The 21448-nt window shown below is 35.4% G+C and overlaps 2 protein-coding genes across 2 annotated transcripts; one reads left to right on the top strand and one right to left on the bottom strand.

The window, feature by feature from the left end:
- Window positions 1–4464: 4464 nt before the first annotated feature.
- On the top strand, window positions 4465–10104 carry LOC127945065 (carbonic anhydrase 6). Its single transcript, XM_052541603.1, has 9 exons — window positions 4465–4630; window positions 6180–6359; window positions 6659–6807; window positions 7174–7269; window positions 7968–8034; window positions 8131–8288; window positions 8366–8492; window positions 8591–8674; window positions 9265–10104. Exons 1-9 carry the CDS (start codon window positions 4546–4548, stop codon window positions 9876–9878), a joined length of 1560 nt encoding a protein of 519 aa, XP_052397563.1. The 5' UTR covers window positions 4465–4545; the 3' UTR covers window positions 9879–10104.
- Window positions 10105–10172: 68 nt separating this feature from the next.
- LOC127945067 (solute carrier family 2, facilitated glucose transporter member 5) lies at window positions 10173–18081 on the bottom strand. The gene is made up of 12 exons (XM_052541604.1): window positions 17955–18081; window positions 17649–17747; window positions 17387–17544; window positions 17154–17278; window positions 16923–17075; window positions 16358–16483; window positions 15624–15811; window positions 15384–15494; window positions 15166–15267; window positions 12066–12141; window positions 11659–11786; window positions 10173–11095 (listed from the first exon to the last, which is right to left on the bottom strand). Exons 1-12 carry the CDS (start codon window positions 17994–17996, stop codon window positions 10868–10870), a joined length of 1536 nt encoding a protein of 511 aa, XP_052397564.1. The 5' UTR covers window positions 17997–18081; the 3' UTR covers window positions 10173–10867.
- Window positions 18082–21448: the final 3367 nt, after the last annotated feature.

The raw sequence follows: 21448 nt of genomic DNA, 5'->3' as shown, positions 1-21448 counted from the left end.
GCCGAGCCAGATAAGAAGAATCGAGGAGCTGATGAAACTGCGCATGTGTGATTCAGCGTGAAGCAAACTGACACACAGAGCGCCTGAACTGATTCTTTTGGTTATTGATTCTGAACTGATTCTGTGCTAGTGTTTTGAGCGTGGGTAATGCGAAGGCTTGAATCAAGGGCAATCATCGCAAATGACGCCATTACGTCGAGCGCAAAAGAACCGGTGAACCGTTTTCTTCAACCGGTTTATTGAATCCGAACACCGATGCAACCAGTTCTTGACTCGTGAACGAGTCAGTCTATTGTTCGTTATCTGGCTCGGCTCGGTGTTCATATTCAGTTCTCTCTACACAGTAGTTCAGTCAGTGTACTGTTTGAGTACATAAATTACTCTTGGATATTGGTTTGTTTGAACTCAGAGGGAGTGTCAGCCATATTAAAAATGTTAACAGCTTAAGTCATTTGTTGATTAATGCTTATTAGAGATGCGAACCGTTTAAAATGATTCAGTTCGATTTGGTGAACTGAATGATTCGTTCGCGAACCGGATATCCAGACTGCTTTGTTTTGAACTCTCTCTCACAACAGACACGGAAGAGAAGACAATGCTGAATAAAGTCGTAGTTTTTGCTATTTTTGGACCAAAATGTATTTTCGATGCTTCAACAAATTCTAACCGACCCTCTGATGTCACATGGACTACTTTGATGATGTTTTTCTTACCTTTCTGGACATGGACAGTATACAATACACACAGCTTCAATGGAGGGACTGAGAGCTCTCGGACTAAATCTAAAATATCTTAAACTGTGTTCCAAAGATAAACTGAGGTTTTACGGGTTTGAAACAACATGAAGGTAAGTTATTAATTACATAATTTTGCTATCTGGGTGAACTAACCCTTTAAGCCCTACACCATTCAATATCTACAGCAAGATCCCTTTAACAGTTCCCAGCACAGAGTCTTACCCTACTAGACAATGAAGTTAAATATCTTCTGTTTGCGGATGATCTAGTGCTGCTGTCACCCACAAAATAGGATCTACAGCAGGACATGGGCCTTGTCAGTCAACCTTAAAAAGACTAAAATTATGATATTCCAAAAAAGGGCCAGCTACGAAAACCAACATCACAGTTTTAAATGAAACAACATGCCCTTAGAACACACACAAAATTACATCAGAATAAACATCAGTAACACAGGAAACTTTAACAAGCCTGTGAACGACCTGAGAGACAGGGCACAAAGAGCTTTTTATGCAATCAAGAAAAATATCAAATTTGACATCCCAATTGAAATCTGGCTAAAAATAATCCAAACAGTTATAGAACCAATCGCACGCTATGGATGTGAGGTCTGGGGTCCACTCACAAACCAAGACTTCACCAAATGGGACCAACAACCAACAGAGACTTTGCAGGCAGAATTCAGTAAAAATATTCTTCGTGTACAACGGAAAACTCCAGACAATGCCTGCAGATCAGAATTAGGGCTGTACCCACTAACAATTAAAATCCCAAAAAAAGCCATTAAACTCCATGCGCACCTAAAAAGCAGTCATACTGAGACCCTCCACCATAAAGCCTTAAACTATCAAGAACTGAACCCAGAGAAAAGCCCCCTCAGCCAACTGGTCTCAGAACTGACTTTACAATCCAAAACCCCAGCTAGACTAAATCAAATCATTAAAACACAGAAAGAGAAATATCTGAAACACTGGAGAGAAGCTACAGCTCAGCAAAGTAAATCAAAATCCTATCGGTCTCTAAACAGAGAGTATAAATTGGCAGAATGCCTGAACACAGTGGCAGACCCTGAACTAAGGAAAGTCCTGACCATGTACAGACTCAGTGACCATAATCCCACTATAGAGACAGACAGACAGACACAGACAGACCCGTCTACAAAAGAAGACAGATTGTGTCCACACTGCAAACAACATGAAGTGGAAAAAGAACTGCACTTTTTAACAACATGCCCTAATTATACACAAATAGGGAAACATTCTTCCCCCAATTCACAATCCAGCACAAAGACACAACAAAAGGACAAAATGCCATACATTCTGGGAGAAACCTCAACAAGCTCTAACCTGGCTGTAAGGTACGTCAAGTCCTGCCATGATGAAAGGACAAGCAGGATACTGGTGGCTCAAGTCCTCAGGCATGCAGAACATAATTTCTATGGTTCTATGAGTTTGGTGACTATAAACTACAGCGTTATCATTTTATATGTATAAAAAATGTTTTGTTTGAATTTGTCTTTTTTTCAGAATATAGGCCACTGGAGATTTCTCACAACAGTAATATAGTGAAATATTATTGCAAGACAAAATAACTGATATATATTTTATATAATTTAAAAAGCTATTTATTTCTGCGATGGCAAAGCAGAAATTTCAGCATCCAGCCTTCAGCGTCACAAGATCCTTCACAAATTATTATATTATGCTGATTTGATGCTTAAGGAACATTTCTTATTATTATCAGTGTTGCGCAATGTTAACAGTTAATGCCTTATATTTTTGTCAAAAACCATTATGCAATTTTTAGGATTCTTTAAACGTTCAAAAGAACAACTTTTATTTGAAATGTAAATATTTTGTAACATTAAAATGTATTTACTGTAATTTTTGATCAGTTGAATGCATCATTGCTGAGTAAAAAAATGAATAACATTTTGAATGGTATGTCTATTGGATGCTTGTCATTATCTTGTGGAGTTCCACTCTGTGACTTTATAGCTTGACTTGGCATGTGACTAATTACAGTTAGTTACACAGAAATTAGATTTTTATTTCAAACCACTGAAGATTGACAAGGCTTAAGGCAATTAGAACAAAAACACCTGTTGTCTTATTAGTGCTGCAAAATACAGAAAATCCTTCTACTTGCACCAATCAACCATCAAAAAACACATTGGTCAGACCATAATCACTTGTACAAGGGCAGTAACCTCTAAATGTATCAGTTTCTTATTTTATGTCTTTGACTGGTAGCACGCTAGGTTCTCCAGTATTTTTTTATCTAGGTATCTTTATCTGTCTATGTACCCTTATTTTCCTGTTCTCTGTGCCCTTGCTAGATTTATAGATTTGGATGAATGTGTTTTGTAATTTTAATTTAGGAACTTTCAGTTTTGATGTCATGCATAATGTATAATATCCCTAGTGTGGCTGATGTTCCCCTGGTGCTTTAATCTAAAAAATACTCCACAAATATACACAAAATACACTACATAGCCTACTGTCAGTTAGATTTAGTTATAGCATTGATGTTGAAATCCATAAAAAGTAACTATGTCAGATTAAGAGAGTTTTTAAGTTTTTGATCTTGACTAAAAACATTCCCAAAGCAGGGCCGGTAGATTTGTTCTCATATCACTCTGAATTTATGTGAAAGGTACATCTTGATCTTTTTCCTCATTACAACTGTGCTGCTATTATCTTTTTTGCAAACTACAAACATGTTTCCACAGAGCTCTGGACAGTGTTATGCAAAGCTCTTGAAATTACCAAATGGAGCACCTTTACTCCTTTATCAGCGACTCTGGAGTCTTCAAAGTAACCTTTGACCTTTGTGATCTCTTTCTTCAGACTCCATCACTCTAAGAACCTCATTTAATCAGTGACTGGCCTGTTTGATGTTGATTTCACATCCAATAATTAAAATAACAGTGTTGAGAAATCAAAACACTTTGATATTTTTGTACCCTTTTCCTAATTTGTGCATTGTTTTACTTCATCTTCATGTGTAGAATACCAAAAGGCATATAGGCTAATCCATTTGGACTTTTAGGAGTATCTATACGAATAATATAAATACATATAAAATAAACAGACTTTGTATTGTTTGTCACTGCAGTCTCCTTTATCTTGTCTCCCAGTTTCTTCTTCAAATTTCCGTTCCTCTATAGAACAACTTGTAAAAACATGTTGTGACAGCCATCATAACTGTTAATGTCTAAAACTGTTAAACATCTTTACTCATGAGTGCATCTATACACTTCATTTAGCATACGATCTAGATTTAGCCAGTATAAACAATATATCTATATATATATAGTTTGAAAAAATGAAATAGTCACGTTATGTTATATTGATTTGCAGAAAATGATTTCCTTGAAATACCTGCTACTAGCATTGTAATTGTTTTATGACTTAAAATAAATCAGCTTTCATTAATCTTCATCTCATGTCATCATTTTAAACAGTTTGACATGTTAACATTACACCTTTATAGATAAGTAAAGTCTCTATATATTCCAATCAAAATATTATTTAAAAAAGTGCAACCTAAAGAGCATAAAAAAAGAAAGAAAAAAAAGTGAACAAAACCAGACGGGCCTGTTAGTGATTCCTGAGAACTACAGCTGCTTCAAAGAGTTATTTGCCAATAGACAAAACTTCTCTAAATGACCATGTTACTACACGCCCTTAGAATTCTGGGTGTCAACCGTTGCAATCAATGTCACTCTCTGCACCTCTGCACAATCCTGTCAGTGAAGAGACTGTTAGAGCATACATCACACTCAGAGAGTCTGTGCACACTGAGAATGCAGCTGTTTGTAGTCCTGTTATTCACCGGATTGCTGAATTTCGCATCAGCTGGAATAGATGGAAATAAATGGACATATTCAGGCAAGTGCATCCTTTTCTAAATAAATATTCACCATTAATCCTAATAGACCATAGCAGCTGTACAAAGTTTTTTTGTCAAATGACAGTGAACAGAGTTGTTCAAAGAGTAGTTATCAGAAAAAGGATATCAAAATAAATAAGAAAATTGAGGATAGAAAAGATATAAGGCTGGCGTGCAATGAAAGATAATAATGTAAGATAAGATAATGATCTAACCTGGTTAATAAAAATCTGGCTAAGTAAAAAATTATGAATTTAATGATTTTCAGTGGAATTAATGCATGTGACGTAAGCCGCTGTTGCTATGCTTACCTCTTCACACGATGGCACATTTTCGTTAACGAAAATTCTCGCTGCTATTTCCTTTAAATCCTGTATAACCCTCATCCATCCCTCGAGTCATTGTGACCTGAAAATTAGGATTTTTAAATTATTTTTATTATTATTATAAAAATCATGTGTTGATTGACTGGTCAAAAATTTTCTTACTTTTGTCACACTTGCACCGGGAATACACACACACAAACACACACACATAAAATTTAGTAGATTCGGGAGTTTAAATGGGTGAAATAAAAAAGTAATAAATGTGTCCCTCCCGGGTCATTTTGACCCGCATAGTAATTAATGGTATTTAGGAGAAAACTTCATTTTTCATTACATTTAATTTGTTTTATTTTTTAATATTATTATTTTTTGATATACAAAATCTGAGATGATCCAGAAAACATTTATGCCCAGATTAAGGGCTGAGACTACAGAATATCCCCAGTGCAAAAAAACTTACACACACACACTCATTCACTCACTCACACAAACATGGTGGCACACACTCTCATAGAACACATTATAATATTTTTCATGTTTCTGCTGGGATATGACAATTTTTTTAACGTAATAAAAAAAAATGTTTTGACTTAACACAGTTAGATTTGAGTGATGTGAGGGAGAACAATGAGTTTATATCATTTTTATATAAAAAAAAAAATTAAAAAAAAATAAAATATATATATAATATTTATGAAATTGTATGAATATACAATATATATGTTTAGGTTATAACTCAGATTTTTTTTTTTTTTTTTTTACAAAATATGGATTTGAAGCCTTAAGATTCTCTTAATTTCTCACGTTTCATTCAGTTAAAAATCTTGGCAGCGCATCTCTCCAGGATTATCAAAAAATTAGCGAAAAGGCGGGAGCTGGTGACAGCAGCAGCAATCCATATGACACTCAAGTGACACGCCATTAATTATGCAGAAGATAAAGGCTTAATATCATTTAAATGGATAAGTTATATATATAAAAACGCCCCCCCCCCCCCCCAGTTGTCATGAAGGTCAAAATTAGCTATATAGGGCCAAAAATGTTTTGAACCAGGCTGTAAATGTTTTTTTTTTTCTGCTGTAAAGTTGGGCATTTTAAAACGTGTGTATGTACCCCCACAACCCCCCCCCCCCCCCTCCCCAACTCCAAATATTATAATCGGCAAAGTTTAACTTTGAAATTTGGGGCGCTCTGCTTAAATGCCTTTCGTTTTTTCATACAGAAGGAGAAATGGATCAGAAGCATTGGGCAGAAAAGTTTCCCGAGTGCGGCGGTAACCAGCAGTCTCCCATTGACATACAGCGGCGCAAAGTGCGCTACAATCCGCAGCTGCTCCAGCTCGAGCTGACGGGATATGACGACATGCGCGGCAGCTTTCTCATGAAAAACAATGGACATTCTGGTTTGGATACTTATATTAGAACCATTTCAGAATAAATGGACAATTCTTTATTATTATCATATTTTTTTTATTAATATAGATTGCCTGCTATTGTTATGTGGCTGTTTTCTATAATGCCTATAATGTCAACCCCCTTTTGTTAAAAAGCGGCCAAAATCTATTTTGTACTAACGGTATCTTTATAGCATCTGTCTTTATTTAATACATGTTTCCCATTTTACTACTTCTGTCTGTGTAATCTTTACATTAGCTTTCCATGAATGTAGCCCACAATTTTTGTTTTGTTTTGTTTTTGACAGTGGAAATTCATCTGCCACAGACTATGAAGATTGCAGAGGGGTTTCCAGACAACTACACTGCTGTCCAGATGCATCTGCACTGGGGAGGCTGGGACTTGGAGGCCAGTGGATCAGAGCACACACTGGACGGCATCCGCTACATGGCAGAAGTATCTACATAATTCATTTTAGCCCAACACATGAATGCATAAAGACATTTAGAGACATCCTAGATGTAAATAAAGCAAAGCTGTTAAGTGACTGTAGGTGTGAGGACTTGTCCATCCAAGTGATGCTGGACATGTGCCTGAAATCTTACTACATTATGTCAGGTTCTATTTCAGACAAATATTTAGTTATTCTTCTTCTTTTATAAATTGTATTGTTTTGTAAATAGCATTCCTGAATTTAGTTTGCTCAAGAGTTTTGAGAAACTGAGAAACTTTAATTTAGCAATTCGGAAGAACTTGAAGTTCACATTACTCAATTTGAAGTGTAATTTCTAGCACCTTCCTGTTCGATTTCTTTCGTCACAGCTGCATGTGGTTCATTACAACTCTGATAAGTACAGCAGCTTCGACGAGGCCAAAGATAAACCAGACGGTCTTGCAGTTTTAGCCTTTTTTTATGAGGTAAGACTGTCTGTAACCATCTTTTTCGTCCTGTTTGAAATTAGAATGTTAATTTAATTTTTTATGTTTTCATTGTGGTGCAGTGCTGCCATCTAATGGGTACAAGGCAATGCAAATTATCTTCAAAGAAAAATGATGAAAATGAAAAACTCTAATTATTGTCTATGTGAATCCTCTTGAAAAAAGCTGGGCTGCACCAGATGACCGCACATTGCCAGAAGCACATAGCACGAGTAAAGATAGACATCTGTATTCCCTGAACTATATGGGTTAATTGATCAGACCAATGTGTGGTGGCCTATTGCCTGATATTCTGTTCCCACAAGCATGTGTGCAGTTCACAGGCTCCCAATGGCATTGTATGGGGGAGGTCATTGTTTAAGTAACACACCCATAGGCATTCTAATCTGCTGCAATATGTAGTACAGTTGCAAATGTCTTTGTAATTGCTTGGCTAATAGTGTGTTCACTAGCAACATCATGCCACTACCTCCTTTAGTTTCAACTCACTATTAAAAAAGAATACGATTTGTAATTTTGTAAATATTTTTAAAAAAGTATAGTCATATTTATCATTTTTTTCAGACTTTTTAATACATTTTATGATATGTATCTTTTATGTAATAGTAAAAATATAATGTTTATAGTAAAATATAATGTTTGCCTTAGTATTTAATATATGGATACTCTGTATTTAGGATGGGCATTTTGAGAACACGTACTACAGTGATTTCATTGCAAACCTGGCAAACATCAAGTATGCAGGTAATCCAGTATAGTTTGGATGACCATTGCAAAGATGTTTCATTCTGTGCAGCCTCGTATGAATACTTCATTTTCTTTATTTTTCTCTCTTTGCAGGCCAGGCCATGAATATCACTAACCTGAACGTACGCTCCATGCTTCCAGAGAACCTCAATCACTTTTTCAGATACCAGGGCTCTCTCACCACGCCGCCGTGCCATGAGAGCATTCTGTGGACAGTATTTGATTCGCCCATCACCCTCTCTCACAATCAGGTGCCTCCCAAAGCTCTCATGAAAAAGTTGTAAATCTTTTTTGCTTTTCTTTTAACTTTTAATGTGGTGACCTTCAGATCAGGAAATTGGAGAGCACATTAATGGACTATGAAAATAAGACCCTGTGGAACGACTACCGGATAGCCCAGCCTCTGAATGAAAGAGTGGTGGAGTCCTCTTTCCTCCCACGTCTGAGCAAAGGAGGTGAGGGGAGGGCTTCATCCTTTCCAGCAGTTATGAAAAAAGCTCTTTGTTAGGCCTGCGGTGCCTGAACATATTCTCTTCTCTGTGGTTTCTTGCAGGAATTTGCCGTCAGGAAGAGATTGAAGCTAAGCTGAAAAAGATTGAGAGCCTTATTGTGTCACTAGACAAAAAAATGGTTCCAGGTATAACTTTTGATGAGAAATGTCAAGATTACAGGGAAATCTCAAAGGGATAGTACACCCCAAAATTTAAATTCTTCTTGTCTTTAAAAAACCTGTATGAATTTTTTTCTGCGAAACAGAAAATGAGTAATTTGTAAAAGAATGTACACGCTGCTTTTTACATACAATGAAAGGGAATGGTGCCCAAAAGCTGTCGAGCTAAATTTTCAATAGTGACTGTTCCTCATACAAACTGCCGTATGGCTGCAGAACCATTTTAAAATTGTAGTAATTTTGCTTTTTTTTTTTAAATGTTTTATTTCTCTGTTTATTTTTTTCTATTCATTTTTTCTTATTTATTTTAATTTCAGTCATTTTTGTATTTATTTCAATTAGTTGCAAAGGCAATTTTATTTTATTTCAATTAATGACATTTTTAAAAATATTTTTTCATTTTAGTTTTAGTTTACAAAAACAACATTGTTCAAAAGCTTTGGAAAATCCAGTTCACCATGCACTTTCATTCTTTGAAAAAGCAGCTCAGACGTGAATTCAACTTGTTTCATGAAAAAAAAATTATTTATCGACCTATGTCATCTTTCCTTCTCAAGGCCTGCAACATATATCGCCACTCATCCTCTACTTCCCAAAAAAGAATTTGGAAAGTTATGCAATGGTGATCTTATCCCAGCCCATGAACCTCAAGTCCTTCACAGCCTGCATGAACGTCCGTATACCGGCCTTGCAAGACCTCACTGTGCTTTCTTACTCCACATCACATGACAACGAGCTCAGGGTCACTTTGGGCTCTGAAGTGGGTCTCTGGATCGGAGATCAGTTTGTGAATTTACCATTTGAACGTCAATCCCTGGAATGGACAAACTACTGCTTTACCTGGGCATCACACTCAGGAGGGGCTGAACTGTGGGTGAACGGACTGGTTGGGGAAAAGCGCTACATCCAGACAGGATACACCATTTCAGCCGGAGGAACCCTCATTCTGGGGAAGGACCAGGATGGCCTGTTAGGGATCTCAGCCAATGATGCTTTTGAAGGGCACATGACCGATGTAAATGTGTGGGATTATGTGCTGACTATGGCAGAGATTAACGAGCAAATGTTGTGTGATAAAGGCAAGGTGAAAGGGAACGTCCTGAGCTGGGGAATCACTCCGCTCAGTCTGTTTGGAGGAGTTCAGCTGCAGGCTGAGCAGGTTTGCTACTGAGAGAGAAAGAGGCTGCTACAGGCTAAGAGCTTTTTTAAACGAATGACAATATCAGCAATATTGGCTCTGCTAACCTGAATTGTATACTCACCCAGGGGAATAACTGCAGTTAAAAAGGTATATTCTGTTCAATCTGTATTTTAAATAAAAGCATTTCAATGTATTTTTGCCCAATTGAATAATGTCATATCTGAAGAATTTCAATAAAAAATATTTGCATTCTTAACCTTCACAGTCCAAATCTATTCATTTATACAAAATACAGGGGGGAAATAAATCACTATGACAAAGAAAAACATTTTTAAATAATAAAATCTTTAATTATTACTTCTTAGAAAAGGAATTTAGCTGTGAGGCACCTTCATTAAAAAAGATAAATATCTGAAATTTTTTTGTCCAAATCAAAGTCATATGATGCAACAAACATATAGAAAAATGCAAAAAACATTAAACAAAAAATTATATTCAATAAAGGACACCTGCAGACCCTTGAGGTCAAAAAGTCTCTTAAAAGATCATTTGACCTTTATGACATGGCATTATTATAAAATATGCAATGACAGTTATTATAAAGAATTATTCATGCTAAATAAAATTTGTACACAATACTTCATATCATAAAAATATATATATAAAATATATTACTTAACACGTGATGATTACATCAGTTGTCATTAAATTAAATCTTTTGTTGAACTTTGTATAAAAGTTTTCAAAAATCATATGAAAATACTATGAATGCAAGAACTTGGGACATGCATTTTAAACCTGATTTTTAAAACATGTTTTTCTTTTCTTGAATAATCTTATATGTGAATACCCTAAATACAGATGACAATGAGATGGCACAATATTTTGATGTTAAAATACATGACCTGGTCTTGCTCTCAAAACCCTGGCATACACTGAAAAATAAACTGCATTAAAACAGTTCGAAGCATTGTAGACATACACAAGAACATGTCCTGTGTAAACGACCCCTTATCCATTCAGAGTAATGTGTTTTTAATTTCCTCTTTGCCTCTTTCCACGCTGGTCTCTTTGATCACAGAGTCCCCAGCCTCTGCCACAATATCCACCTTGTTTCTATGAGCAAAAAGCTTGCTGGTCTCCAGAAAGGTCTTGTTTTTGGTCTCTGGCATGACCACCCAGATGTAGATAAGTGTGGCAAGACAGATGCAGGCAAAAATGATGAAACTGAAAGCACCCAGGCCTGTCTGTGGACACAAATGAGAGAAATAGGATATTTTTTTCTTTTTAACTGAAGTCCTCTTTAAATGTTTGCTTTGATGATTCAGTGAGTTTCATAACTGTAAATTAAAGGATTTGCACTGATTCCATTGAAACATTGAATAAATAATTAATTATTGACTTAGCTTGTTTCTTCATCATAACAGATTTGGAGAAATGTAGCATTACATCACTAAGATGCTCTGCAGTGAATGAGTGCCACAGAATGAAAGTGCAAACAGCTGTTGAAAACCTCACAATAATCCACAAGTCGTGTGGGGTCACTGATATTTTGATGATTGATTATTGATATTTATCAGTTGTTTTAAATTTTTCTGACGGAACCCATTTACAGCAGAAGATCCATTTAGCAAGTGATGCAATGCTAAATGTCTCAAAATGTTTTTCGGATGGAGAAACAAACTCATTTCCACATTTCCAGCTAATTTTTATTATAATTTTTGGGTGAACTATTCCTTTGATAACTTTACAAAAGTATCTATTAGTGCAATTCGGTGACTCTTTGTAAGAGTTGTATTTGACCTCTGACCTCTAGAAAGGGGAAGACCAGGCCGACTGTGAAGTTTGAGAGCCAGTGAACTGTGCCAGCCACCATAAATGCTGGTGGTCTAGAAGACTGCCGGAACATCTCTGTGGTGATTACATTAGGAATAGGACCTGTATGGAGGGATGCGGAGAAAGCAAATCATCCAACACATTAGATTTGTAATAGGCAGTAAGAAAAGAGATTGCTTGAAACACTGTGCTGCTTTTGCAATCTGTTTTACTGCCACTTTAAAGCACTTCTCCCACATTCACTCCAAGGTTTTAATGTAAAATTGCAGAAACTGCAGCATAAATCTATTGTCATTCCCCACCAAGGAATACAACAAATGAAAGGGAGGGAGTGAATTCATGCATCTGGAATATGCCCCTACGGGATTGGTGTGAACTCACTTGGGCCGATAGCATGTCCGATGACATAAATAATGACACAGACGATGCTGACATAGGGCATCCAGTCCAGTGTAGTCTGTGGGGGGAAAGTGCTGCATTTATTCTACCATTTATAGCATTGCATTTCACATAGACCCAAGAGGCAAATTCATCAGGCCTGCACATTCACAGCTCTACAATGAAAATCTCTGCTGGGTTTGATATTTTACAATGCTTATAACACCTGTCTGTCTGTAAACAAGAATTTACTTCAAGCACAAAGGGCCACACAGGGAAACCCCTTTATAGTGAATCGGATTAGTCAGAATAATCATCTCTAATCTGAATAGGGTTCAAGAAATCAAAAAATTATTATTAATTTTTTGACTGTTAGTATGATTGATATGTTTAATAACTATTAGTTAGTATGTTTTGCCGATAACCAATAAATTACTTACATTGAAATATTACCATGACATTACTTGGACAAAAATATTTCAATTTAAATATAAAATAATACTTTGTGTAGATATACTATCAGTTTGTTTAAATATATAAAAAATAAAACACAAATATTAGAATTTTTTTGCACTTATGTTACAATACATATAAACAATTAATCATTATGTTATGTCAATAACCAATAAATGACCTATTGACTATGACATCATTAAAACAATAATATTTTGATACTCTCTCTACACTTATCAGACAGAGAAATGCTGCTTGGGCGAAGGCAAAAAAATCAAATGATCTATTAGATTGGAGTTCTTATAGAGCATTAAGAAATTCATGTACTAATTCAATAAAATGTGCAAAACGTGATTATTATCTCTCTATGGTAAATGAAAATTTAAATAATCCTACTAAATTCTGGAAGCTAGTAAAATCTACTTCAGGAACGAGTTTATCAATTAAAACTCCAGATCACTTAATTGTTAATCAAAATATTGTTAGAGGTAGAGCGAATATTGCTGAATCTTTTAATAATTTTTTTACTGCAGGCTCAAGTTATGAGTCTGATTTAGGTGTCTCTACAGAATTAGTTGTCTCTGATAAACATTGTCCCAGACAGGTGTTTAATTTCTCTCCTATTACAACATCCCAGGTTTATAATGCTTTAGCGAAACTCAATGTCAAAAAATCTGCAGGGGTGGTTAAAATTGAGCCTTATTTTTTTAAAATAGCTGCTGGTATTTTAGCAGAGCCAATTGCTTCTATTTTTAATTTAAGTTTAATTTCAAATATTATTGCGAGAGCGTGGAAGTCGGCAACAGTTATTCCCTTATTTAAAAGTGGAGATCCTTCAGATCCTAACAACTACCGTCCTATTTCTAGATTACCAGTCTTAGCTAAATTATTTGAATCATTGCTAAACGATCAATTAAAACAATTTTTAACAGATAATAATGTTCTTAACGATTACCAGTCAGGCTTTAGAGCAGGTCATAGTACCCTAACTGCAGCTTTATTAGTTACAAATGACCTTATAAACTCTTTAGATTGTAAAAAGTCCTGTGCCGCATTATTTGTCGACCTTTCAAAAGCCTTCGAATCTGTTGATCATAATTTATTATTACAGAAACTTAGATCTATAGGTATTAGTGAAGCTGCTATGAAATGGTTTGATAATTATCTATCAGAACGAACTCAATGTGTGAATATAGAAAATTATAATTCTCCTTTTCTTCAAGTTAAAAAAGGAGTTCGACAAGGATCTATTTTATCTCCTATCCTATTTTCTATTTTTATAAATGATTTGGATTCAGGAGTAGATTCTGCTAATGTGCATCTATATGCTGATGACTCAATTATTTATACAGCAGCAGCATCTATAAAACAAGCTCTGATGAATTTACAAAAAGCATTTAATACTATAAAATGTACGTTGGATAAATTAAAATTAGTTTTAAATTCAAAGAAGACAAAATATATGATTTTTAACCGCACTCACCGTAAGGATACAGACATAACAATATCAACTTTATGTGGTTCAGAAATTGAAAGAGTCGGTTCCTATAAATATTTAGGTATATGGCTAGATGAAAAATTAGCATTTAATGTACACATTGATCAATTGCTGAAGAAGCTTAAATCAAAACTAGGGTTTTTCTATCGTTTTAAAAATTGTTTTCCCTATGAGGCCCGAAAGAAACTGGTTGAGAGTACTTTTTTAACAATAATTGACTATCTTGATCTTGTTTACATGCATGCAGCTTCCTCTGTACTAAGAAATTTGGACTCTGTCTATCATGCAGCGTTACGTTTTGTATGTGGTGCAGAATACCGTACGCATCATTGTATTTTGTATGAATCTTTATCATGGTCCTCTTTGTATCATAGGAGATATTTACACATGTATGTATTTATTGCAAAGGCACTCCTTGGTAAATTACCATCATACATTACAAAATTTTTAACTTTTTATACTAATGGTTATGGTACCAGATCGCAGCTGCATCTTTGTTTAAAAGTCCCAAGAGTATTCACTGAATTTGGAAAGCATGCTTTTTCTTTTTATGCCCCTAGGGTTTGGAACGACCTACAAAATGTATTGAAATTAGAGTCTTTGCCATCTTTGAGCATTTGTAAATTTATTCTGTATTCTACATTTAAAGAGTCTTGTAAATGTTTTTCTTGAACTTCGATCTATTTTTGATTTGTTGGATTGTTTGTGTGTTTTAATTATTTATGTGTCTGAAACTATATGTGTGCTGCCGTTTTTGACCAGGTCTCCCTGGAAGAAGAGATTATTATATCTCAATGGGATTTTTTTCCTGGCTAAATAAAGGATAAATAAATTTTAATTGTTAAATATTCTGTCTAAATGTACAGCATGAATATGGAAATTCACTTCGAAATTAGTTTAAGATTATAGTTAACTATTATTATATCATTAATGTTTTTAACGATTAACATCAATTGAAATCAAGGTGATGGCAAAGATAATGTAAAATCAGGGCAAATAAGCACGCACAATAGAATGTACAATATCAGTCAGTATACACGTATATCTAATTATAAAACTAATATCTACCGTAATCATTCTAAACTAGTAATATTCCCATCTTTTATTTGATCATCTGTAGTTTGTATTTAAATGAAAACAGTGTTGTTATACCTGGAAGTAGAGTGCTATGGTCAGGAGAACACAGGCTCCACAGCAGACACCAAAGCCGATCAGTAGCAACAACCTTCTACCAGATTTCTCCACTATGAACACCTACACAAACCGAAAGTCATATTCTTTGTGAAGTAAATGAGCTCCTCATAAGGTGTATCAACCCATTAAGAGAATTAATAAGTCAAAAAAACAAAACGAGACAATAAGTGGCTTACGGCTGCTATTGTCATAAAGACATTAACTGCTCCTGTTCCCGCCGTCACATACTGAACGTGATCGTCAGCCACTCCTGCTGAGCTATAGATGCTGTCAGCATAATAATAAATCTAAAGATTGGGTTAAAATTTGGATTCAGTTGAGCAAAACATTTAAAACTTATAACCTCATGCTTACACTTTCAGAAATAATCAGTAGTGAAATGAATCATCTGTGTGATGTTTTAAAGTGGTGCTTACGGCATTGACTCCTGACAGTTGTTGGCCCATGTTCATGAAGATTACAGACAGCAGCTGCCAGCGCAGCGAGCGGAAGGTGAAGAGGTTAAGCACAGAGAGTCGACCTTCTGCTCGCTCTGACTGTTCCTCCACACGCATCTCGCACAGCTCCTCATCTACATCCTCCCAGCCACGCAGCCGCTGCAGTCCTAATCAACACAACACATCAGAGTCTTCATTTAAGCAACATCTCCCATGGTGATATTCAGATCAGCAGCCCGATTACGAGCGTGATACAGCACTTAATACAAAAGTTCAATGAGCAAGATGTTAATGTTGAGTACATGACATTTTGGTTGCTTCGTAAACTGACATTAAAACCCTAAATTAAATCTCTTCATAATGCAAAGCAATTGTAAAATGATTAAAAGCTGTCCCATGTACGTCATTAACATTACTCAGAAAAAAAGATAAAAACACTGATTAAGAATGATAAATTTTTTTTTTTTTGCATTGTACACAAGAACTTGAGGTGCTTACAAGAATCCAACAAGGTCCTCTCTTAAATAAAAAATGACGAAAAGTGTCCAATGTGTTGTAGATGATTTACATAAGTCCAATTGATAAAGCCAGCTCTACTCCACCATAAAACTCCTGCCATCTTGCTGAGTTCATCGTTGGTGAACATCCAACTGTAAACCGCACATTTTCTTTGTGTGCTGTGACATGGAAGACTAAAATAACTCCTTCTGTACCTTTCCTGGCAGTTTTTTCATCCCCCTTCTGTATGAGCATGTAGCGTGGGCTCTCAGGGAAGTAAGGCAGAAGCAGCAGCTCAATGGCGGCTGGAATCCCTGTGAAACTCAACATGATGGGCCAGCCTGAAGAGAGAGAACATCACACATCACCACGAGCAGCAGGGGCATGTTTCTCCAACTGGAGCAGTAGGCAAAAATACTTTGTATGGGTCAAAATTATAGATTTTTATTTTATGCCAAAAATCATAAGGATAGTAAAGATCATGTTCCATGAAGATAAATTTCCTACTGTAAAAATATTAAAGCTTTGCTTCAAATAAACAATTTGAAAGGAGATTTTGTCAGTATTTAGATTTTTTTGCACCCTCAGATTCCAGATTTTCAAATAGTTGTATCTCAGCCAAATATAATATCCTTTAAAAAACAACATACATCAATTAAAAGCTTATTTATTCAGCTTTCATGTGATGTATAAATCTCAATTTAAAACAATTTAACCCTTATGACTGGTTTTGTGGTCCTGGGTCACATATGTGACCCTATCCAGCGGACTGTACACTACCTTCCTTATTTCCCAGGATATTACGAATACCGAACACTTGGGCAACAAGGATGCCAACGGTGATGAAAAGCTGCGGCACTATTCCGATGGCCCCCCTGTAATTCTTGGGTGCGATTTCTCCTAAATACATGGGCACCACATTGGAGGACAGGCCTGGAAAACACAGTCACATAATGCCATGCTTAAACATAATAGCTGATCCATACTGACTCCTACATATATTCTACTGACCTGCACAGATGCCCACTATAAAGCGTGCAGCAATGATGATTTCAAATGACCCTGCCATCTCACTCACACCCATCATTATAGCAGGAACAATAGAGAAGATGTTGTTGAACAGGAGTGTGCCTTTTCTATAAGAAAAAGACAATAAAAAAAATGATAATTGGGATTCAATGCAATGTTTTGACAAAAACAACTGATATTTTTTTTACAACCCAATACAGTTCAAAGGAAATTACCTCCCGAATTTGTTCACCAATGGGGCTACCATGAGAGATCCAAAAAACCCTCCCAGTGGGTACATGGACACAGTTACGGACCACAGGAGGGTCAGGAGATTGTCTGTCATTGGACCGTAACGATCCTCATATATTCGGGTGTAGAACAGCTTCATTTCCTTTTATCAGAATATCAGAGTTAAGTTGATCAGAGATGAATGTTTAAAACTGCAAGAATATAATTAATATAACACAATATAATAATATAATATAAAGTCGGTACCTGGGCAGGTGAGTTGATCACAGCCACATTGTATCCATATTGAAAAGACGAACCAAATCCGGTGATCAGAGAAGCTGCAGCCAGGATCAGCGTCACTCTCTGTTCAATTGCATTCATTTTAGAAATATGTAAATGCCAATAAAATTCTATATTAAAAATACATTTTTAGTCATATGAGAGCAGCTTTAGTATATTTGAAAAGACAAACAAATATTGTTGTGTGGATTGTTGTCTGTCTGTTACCAAACCAAAATAAGTGTAAAGCAATTTTGAGGCAGAAATATACTTTTTGTCAAAAGTTCTTACCCCCTTCCTCTCACTTTTCTCCATGTCCATCTTTTCCTTCATGCTTTAAATCTACAACACGGTCAGACAGAACACCAGCGAAAAGAAATGACAGCTCTATCTTTATATGGTACTTTGGACATTGGAGCCGACCCTAAAACCAAGGTTAAAGTTGTTTGCTATTAAAGCCACTCATATAAGCAGATAAAAGAAAGCTACCTACTTATCTACACCTAGCACAAAAAAAACACATGCCATTAATCATTGGGCTTCTGGTACTTCCAAGTGTTTTCTTTTCTTTGACTAAATTCCTACCTTTGTGTTATTCAAGCAAAGAAAAAAGGTAAAACAGAATTTGAGAGTTTAAACTTGAAATAAACATTAAATAAACAATAAACTCCTCTCTATTTTTTTTTAATCCACTATACATATATATGTGTGTGTGTGTATATATAATTTAGTGACAAAAGAAAGTTAGAAAGATCTTGCTTTAGTGATGTCACCATATGCATTTACTTTTGAAAAAGCAAGATATTTTAAAGCATGCTTTCTTGTGCCAACTTATGCTAACTACAGTCAACATCCGGTTTCTGTGCCATTTCCTGTCGATTTTTTGATCTCATCTTGACTAACCCTTGTGTTTTTTGATGTTCTGAGGTCTATATCTTGGTTTATATCTGCATGCACACTATGATTGTTGTGCTAAAAAATGGTAAGAGGATATCCTGTTGCAAACATTGAGCAGAGGAGAATGTACAGACTAATGCATGTCACAAATAGACTTTCTGTTCCTCATGTGTATTATGGGTTCCTTCAGGGCAATAATTAAAAGGTAATGCTGGCATGAATAAAGACTATGGCAAACAATGTATTTAGTTTGTCTTGCATGTAGTGTTATTTAAATTTATTTTCAAGGCCAGCAGACCAAAATATTTTTTATTAATTTATTAATAATAAAAAGACAAAAAAAAAAAAAATAATAATAACATACTTCTTTGGAGAACATTTGCGCCCCTTATAGGTGAAAATTGTTTATGCAAGTGTACAGGACAAGCAGTTTTTGTCTCATCTAAAATATGTAGCCTAACTCAAACTATTCCCATGTAAAAAGTAAAATAAAATACAAATAAATAAATTTACATTTTAAATGAATTATTGGTGTTTTCAGTTCTCTGAAAAAAATAAAATAAAATAAAAAATGATGGTTGTCCTCTAACAGGCCTACATACTTCACACACAACCTGCAAATTAGCATATTTTAATTAAGATCCTATTTATAATTAAGATAGCTGGTTTACACCTAAATTATGAAAAGAATAAATCCCTTGACTTATCAGAATAACTTCTGCAGTTTGTAATTGAATAATTACTCAATGTCATGTTCTAAAGGAAAAACATCGTAGTCAGAAATAAAAGGAATTCACTAACACTCTGAAAAGGAATATTCTTTTATAATTTTTTCAGCCCCACTCCTGCTGAGTTAAAGAAATAAGTAGAAGAAAAAAAATGCTGAATTCTATGTGCTAAACAGATGTGATATTTTCCCCTTTGTCAGCATAACCAGGGTCAATTAAAGTCTAAATTTCCTTCCCAGCAAAGGTCCAGACAATCATAACTTAAACTATTTCAGGAGACAATATCTTGCATAGCTATGCAATTAAATAATGTACAATTCAGGAATATTTATTGTAAATGTCTATGTTGGTGGCAGTATATGAAATAATAAATCGTAAACACAGTGGGCCAAATAGATTAAATAGACTATAACCACATGAAACGAAATACTATGAAGATAGTATTGCCTTGGTGTGAAAAGGGAACCAGTCCAGGATCTGAATGTGGACCTCTGAGACAGACTGTTAGTCTTCAATAGATGATCAATAGATGACAGCAACAACAACAACATACCATCTTTTATTTCCAATAATTATCTAATTATCTTTGATAACCATATTAATATCCATAGTATTTACATTGCAGTGGTTTGAAAATGCTGAAAAACACGTTGTCCAAAGAGTACATGCCTAAATTTGCTATGCTTATGTGCTTCATTGTAACGTCTTTCCCTCCTTTTTACAGAGTTGTTTAGTGTTGCCCTGAAAAATCTTCATCTCTTGTAAATGACATCATAACCCACTTCATCCAGCATTAATTTTGTTCTCTACCTTAAGAAGTATCGTACCCTTCCAAACGCCTCATTGCCTTAGTAAACACAAAACAAGCTGAATGATTCAGAACCGAGCCTCGAACAGATTCGGATCATTTAGTTTACCATTTCACTGCAAAAAAATAGGCATCTTACTACTGTGAAGCTAATTAATGAAGTTTGCATTGCTGCCAGTAATATCTGGCACTCAGGCCAGTCATCCACAGACACACAGTCAAGGGACATGATCCAGGGACATAACTCAGAGACACGAGCAAGAGGCATGATCCAGGGTATTTCCTCTTATGCTGCCAGCTTGATAACAGAACAGCTATAAAATAATAATAATATAAATATAAAAAAACTTGGAAATTAGATGTCAAATTAATTATTGACTGTTGACACCCATTGCAGGCGTTAAAACGTAATTCTGCAAAACGTAGATCACATTATGCAATTTTTATTTTATTTTAATTTCTGTTTAATAACAATTGCAACTTATTGATGTGACTTTTTCATATCATGGAACTCTACATTTTAAAAACACCCTACAAATAACTCAATTATTATATTAATTCTCAAAAGATTCAAAGAGATCAGGTCTATTCCATGAAATGTATTTTATAAGAGCCACTTTTGAGAAAAAGCAGCAACCCCAAACACTTTGACCAGCGTGGCACGGACAGCAGGGGTCTCTCTCTGACCAGCATCTGCTTCCTCCTGCAGTGCAGCACTGCAGATTCTCTCATTCCCATTCCTGCTACAGCAACTCATTAATCAAACTGATCGGACCTCATCAACTTAAACCGAGATCCTCAGCTGTTTATTTCAGCAGGTCGAGGGCTGAACACCCCACTAGAGATTGTGATGAGGTGTGTGTCCTCACACTCGGGTCTGTGCGGGATTAAAAAAGCTCTCTCTTTAGGTTGTTGTCCTCTGCAGTGATATGCAGTCATTGCAGATACCCACAAAAGCAATGGACTCTGAAGTGAACAAAGGTTCAAGAAATGGTAATTCTTTTGGTAATGACTTACCAAAAAACAGCCTTAAGTCAGAAAATATATTTTAATATGAAAATACAAAAAAGTATCTTTAAAAATTTAAAAGGGTCTACCCAAACAATGTCATTCTGTTATGTATTAAATAAAAAAACTAAAGTAATTCTAAAAAATATATTAGGTTATATATAAGTATGAACTCTTAAAACTTGGTAATCAAAATTCTCAAATGACAAACAACTACATTCACACACACACACACACACACACACAATGTGGTTTATGGGGACTCTCCATAGGCGTAATGGGTTTTATTCTATACAAACTGTATTTTCTATTGCCCTACCCCAACCCTACACCTAAACCTAACC

This window comes from Carassius gibelio, chromosome A23, assembly GCF_023724105.1.
Source record: "Carassius gibelio isolate Cgi1373 ecotype wild population from Czech Republic chromosome A23, carGib1.2-hapl.c, whole genome shotgun sequence".
Lineage (NCBI taxonomy): Eukaryota > Metazoa > Chordata > Actinopteri > Cypriniformes > Cyprinidae > Carassius > Carassius gibelio.
Note: the sequence above shows the minus strand (reverse complement) of the source record. Positions and strands in the feature narration are given on the sequence as shown.

What these genes read in the sequence shown, in the direction of transcription:
- LOC127945065 (XM_052541603.1), top strand. Translation starts at nt 4,546, where the DNA reads ATGCAGCTGTTTGTAGTCCTGTTATTCACCGGATTGCTGAATTTCGCA. An exon ending in GCATCCGCTACATGGCAGAA is followed by an intron (nt 6,808 to 7,173) that starts GTATCTACATAA and finishes CTTTCGTCACAG; the next exon opens with CTGCATGTGGTTCATTACAA. An exon ending in GGCAAACATCAAGTATGCAG is followed by an intron (nt 8,035 to 8,130) that starts GTAATCCAGTAT and finishes CTCTCTTTGCAG; the next exon opens with GCCAGGCCATGAATATCACT.
- LOC127945067 (XM_052541604.1), bottom strand. Translation starts at nt 17,996, where the DNA reads ATGAAGGAAAAGATGGACATGGAGAAAAGTGAGAGGAAGGGG. An exon ending in AGAAAAGTGAGAGGAAGGGG is followed by an intron (nt 17,748 to 17,954) that starts GTAAGAACTTTT and finishes GCAATTGAACAG; the next exon opens with AGAGTGACGCTGATCCTGGC. An exon ending in TGGTCTTCCCCTTTCTAGAG is followed by an intron (nt 11,096 to 11,658) that starts GTCAGAGGTCAA and finishes TTGTGTCCACAG; the next exon opens with ACAGGCCTGGGTGCTTTCAG.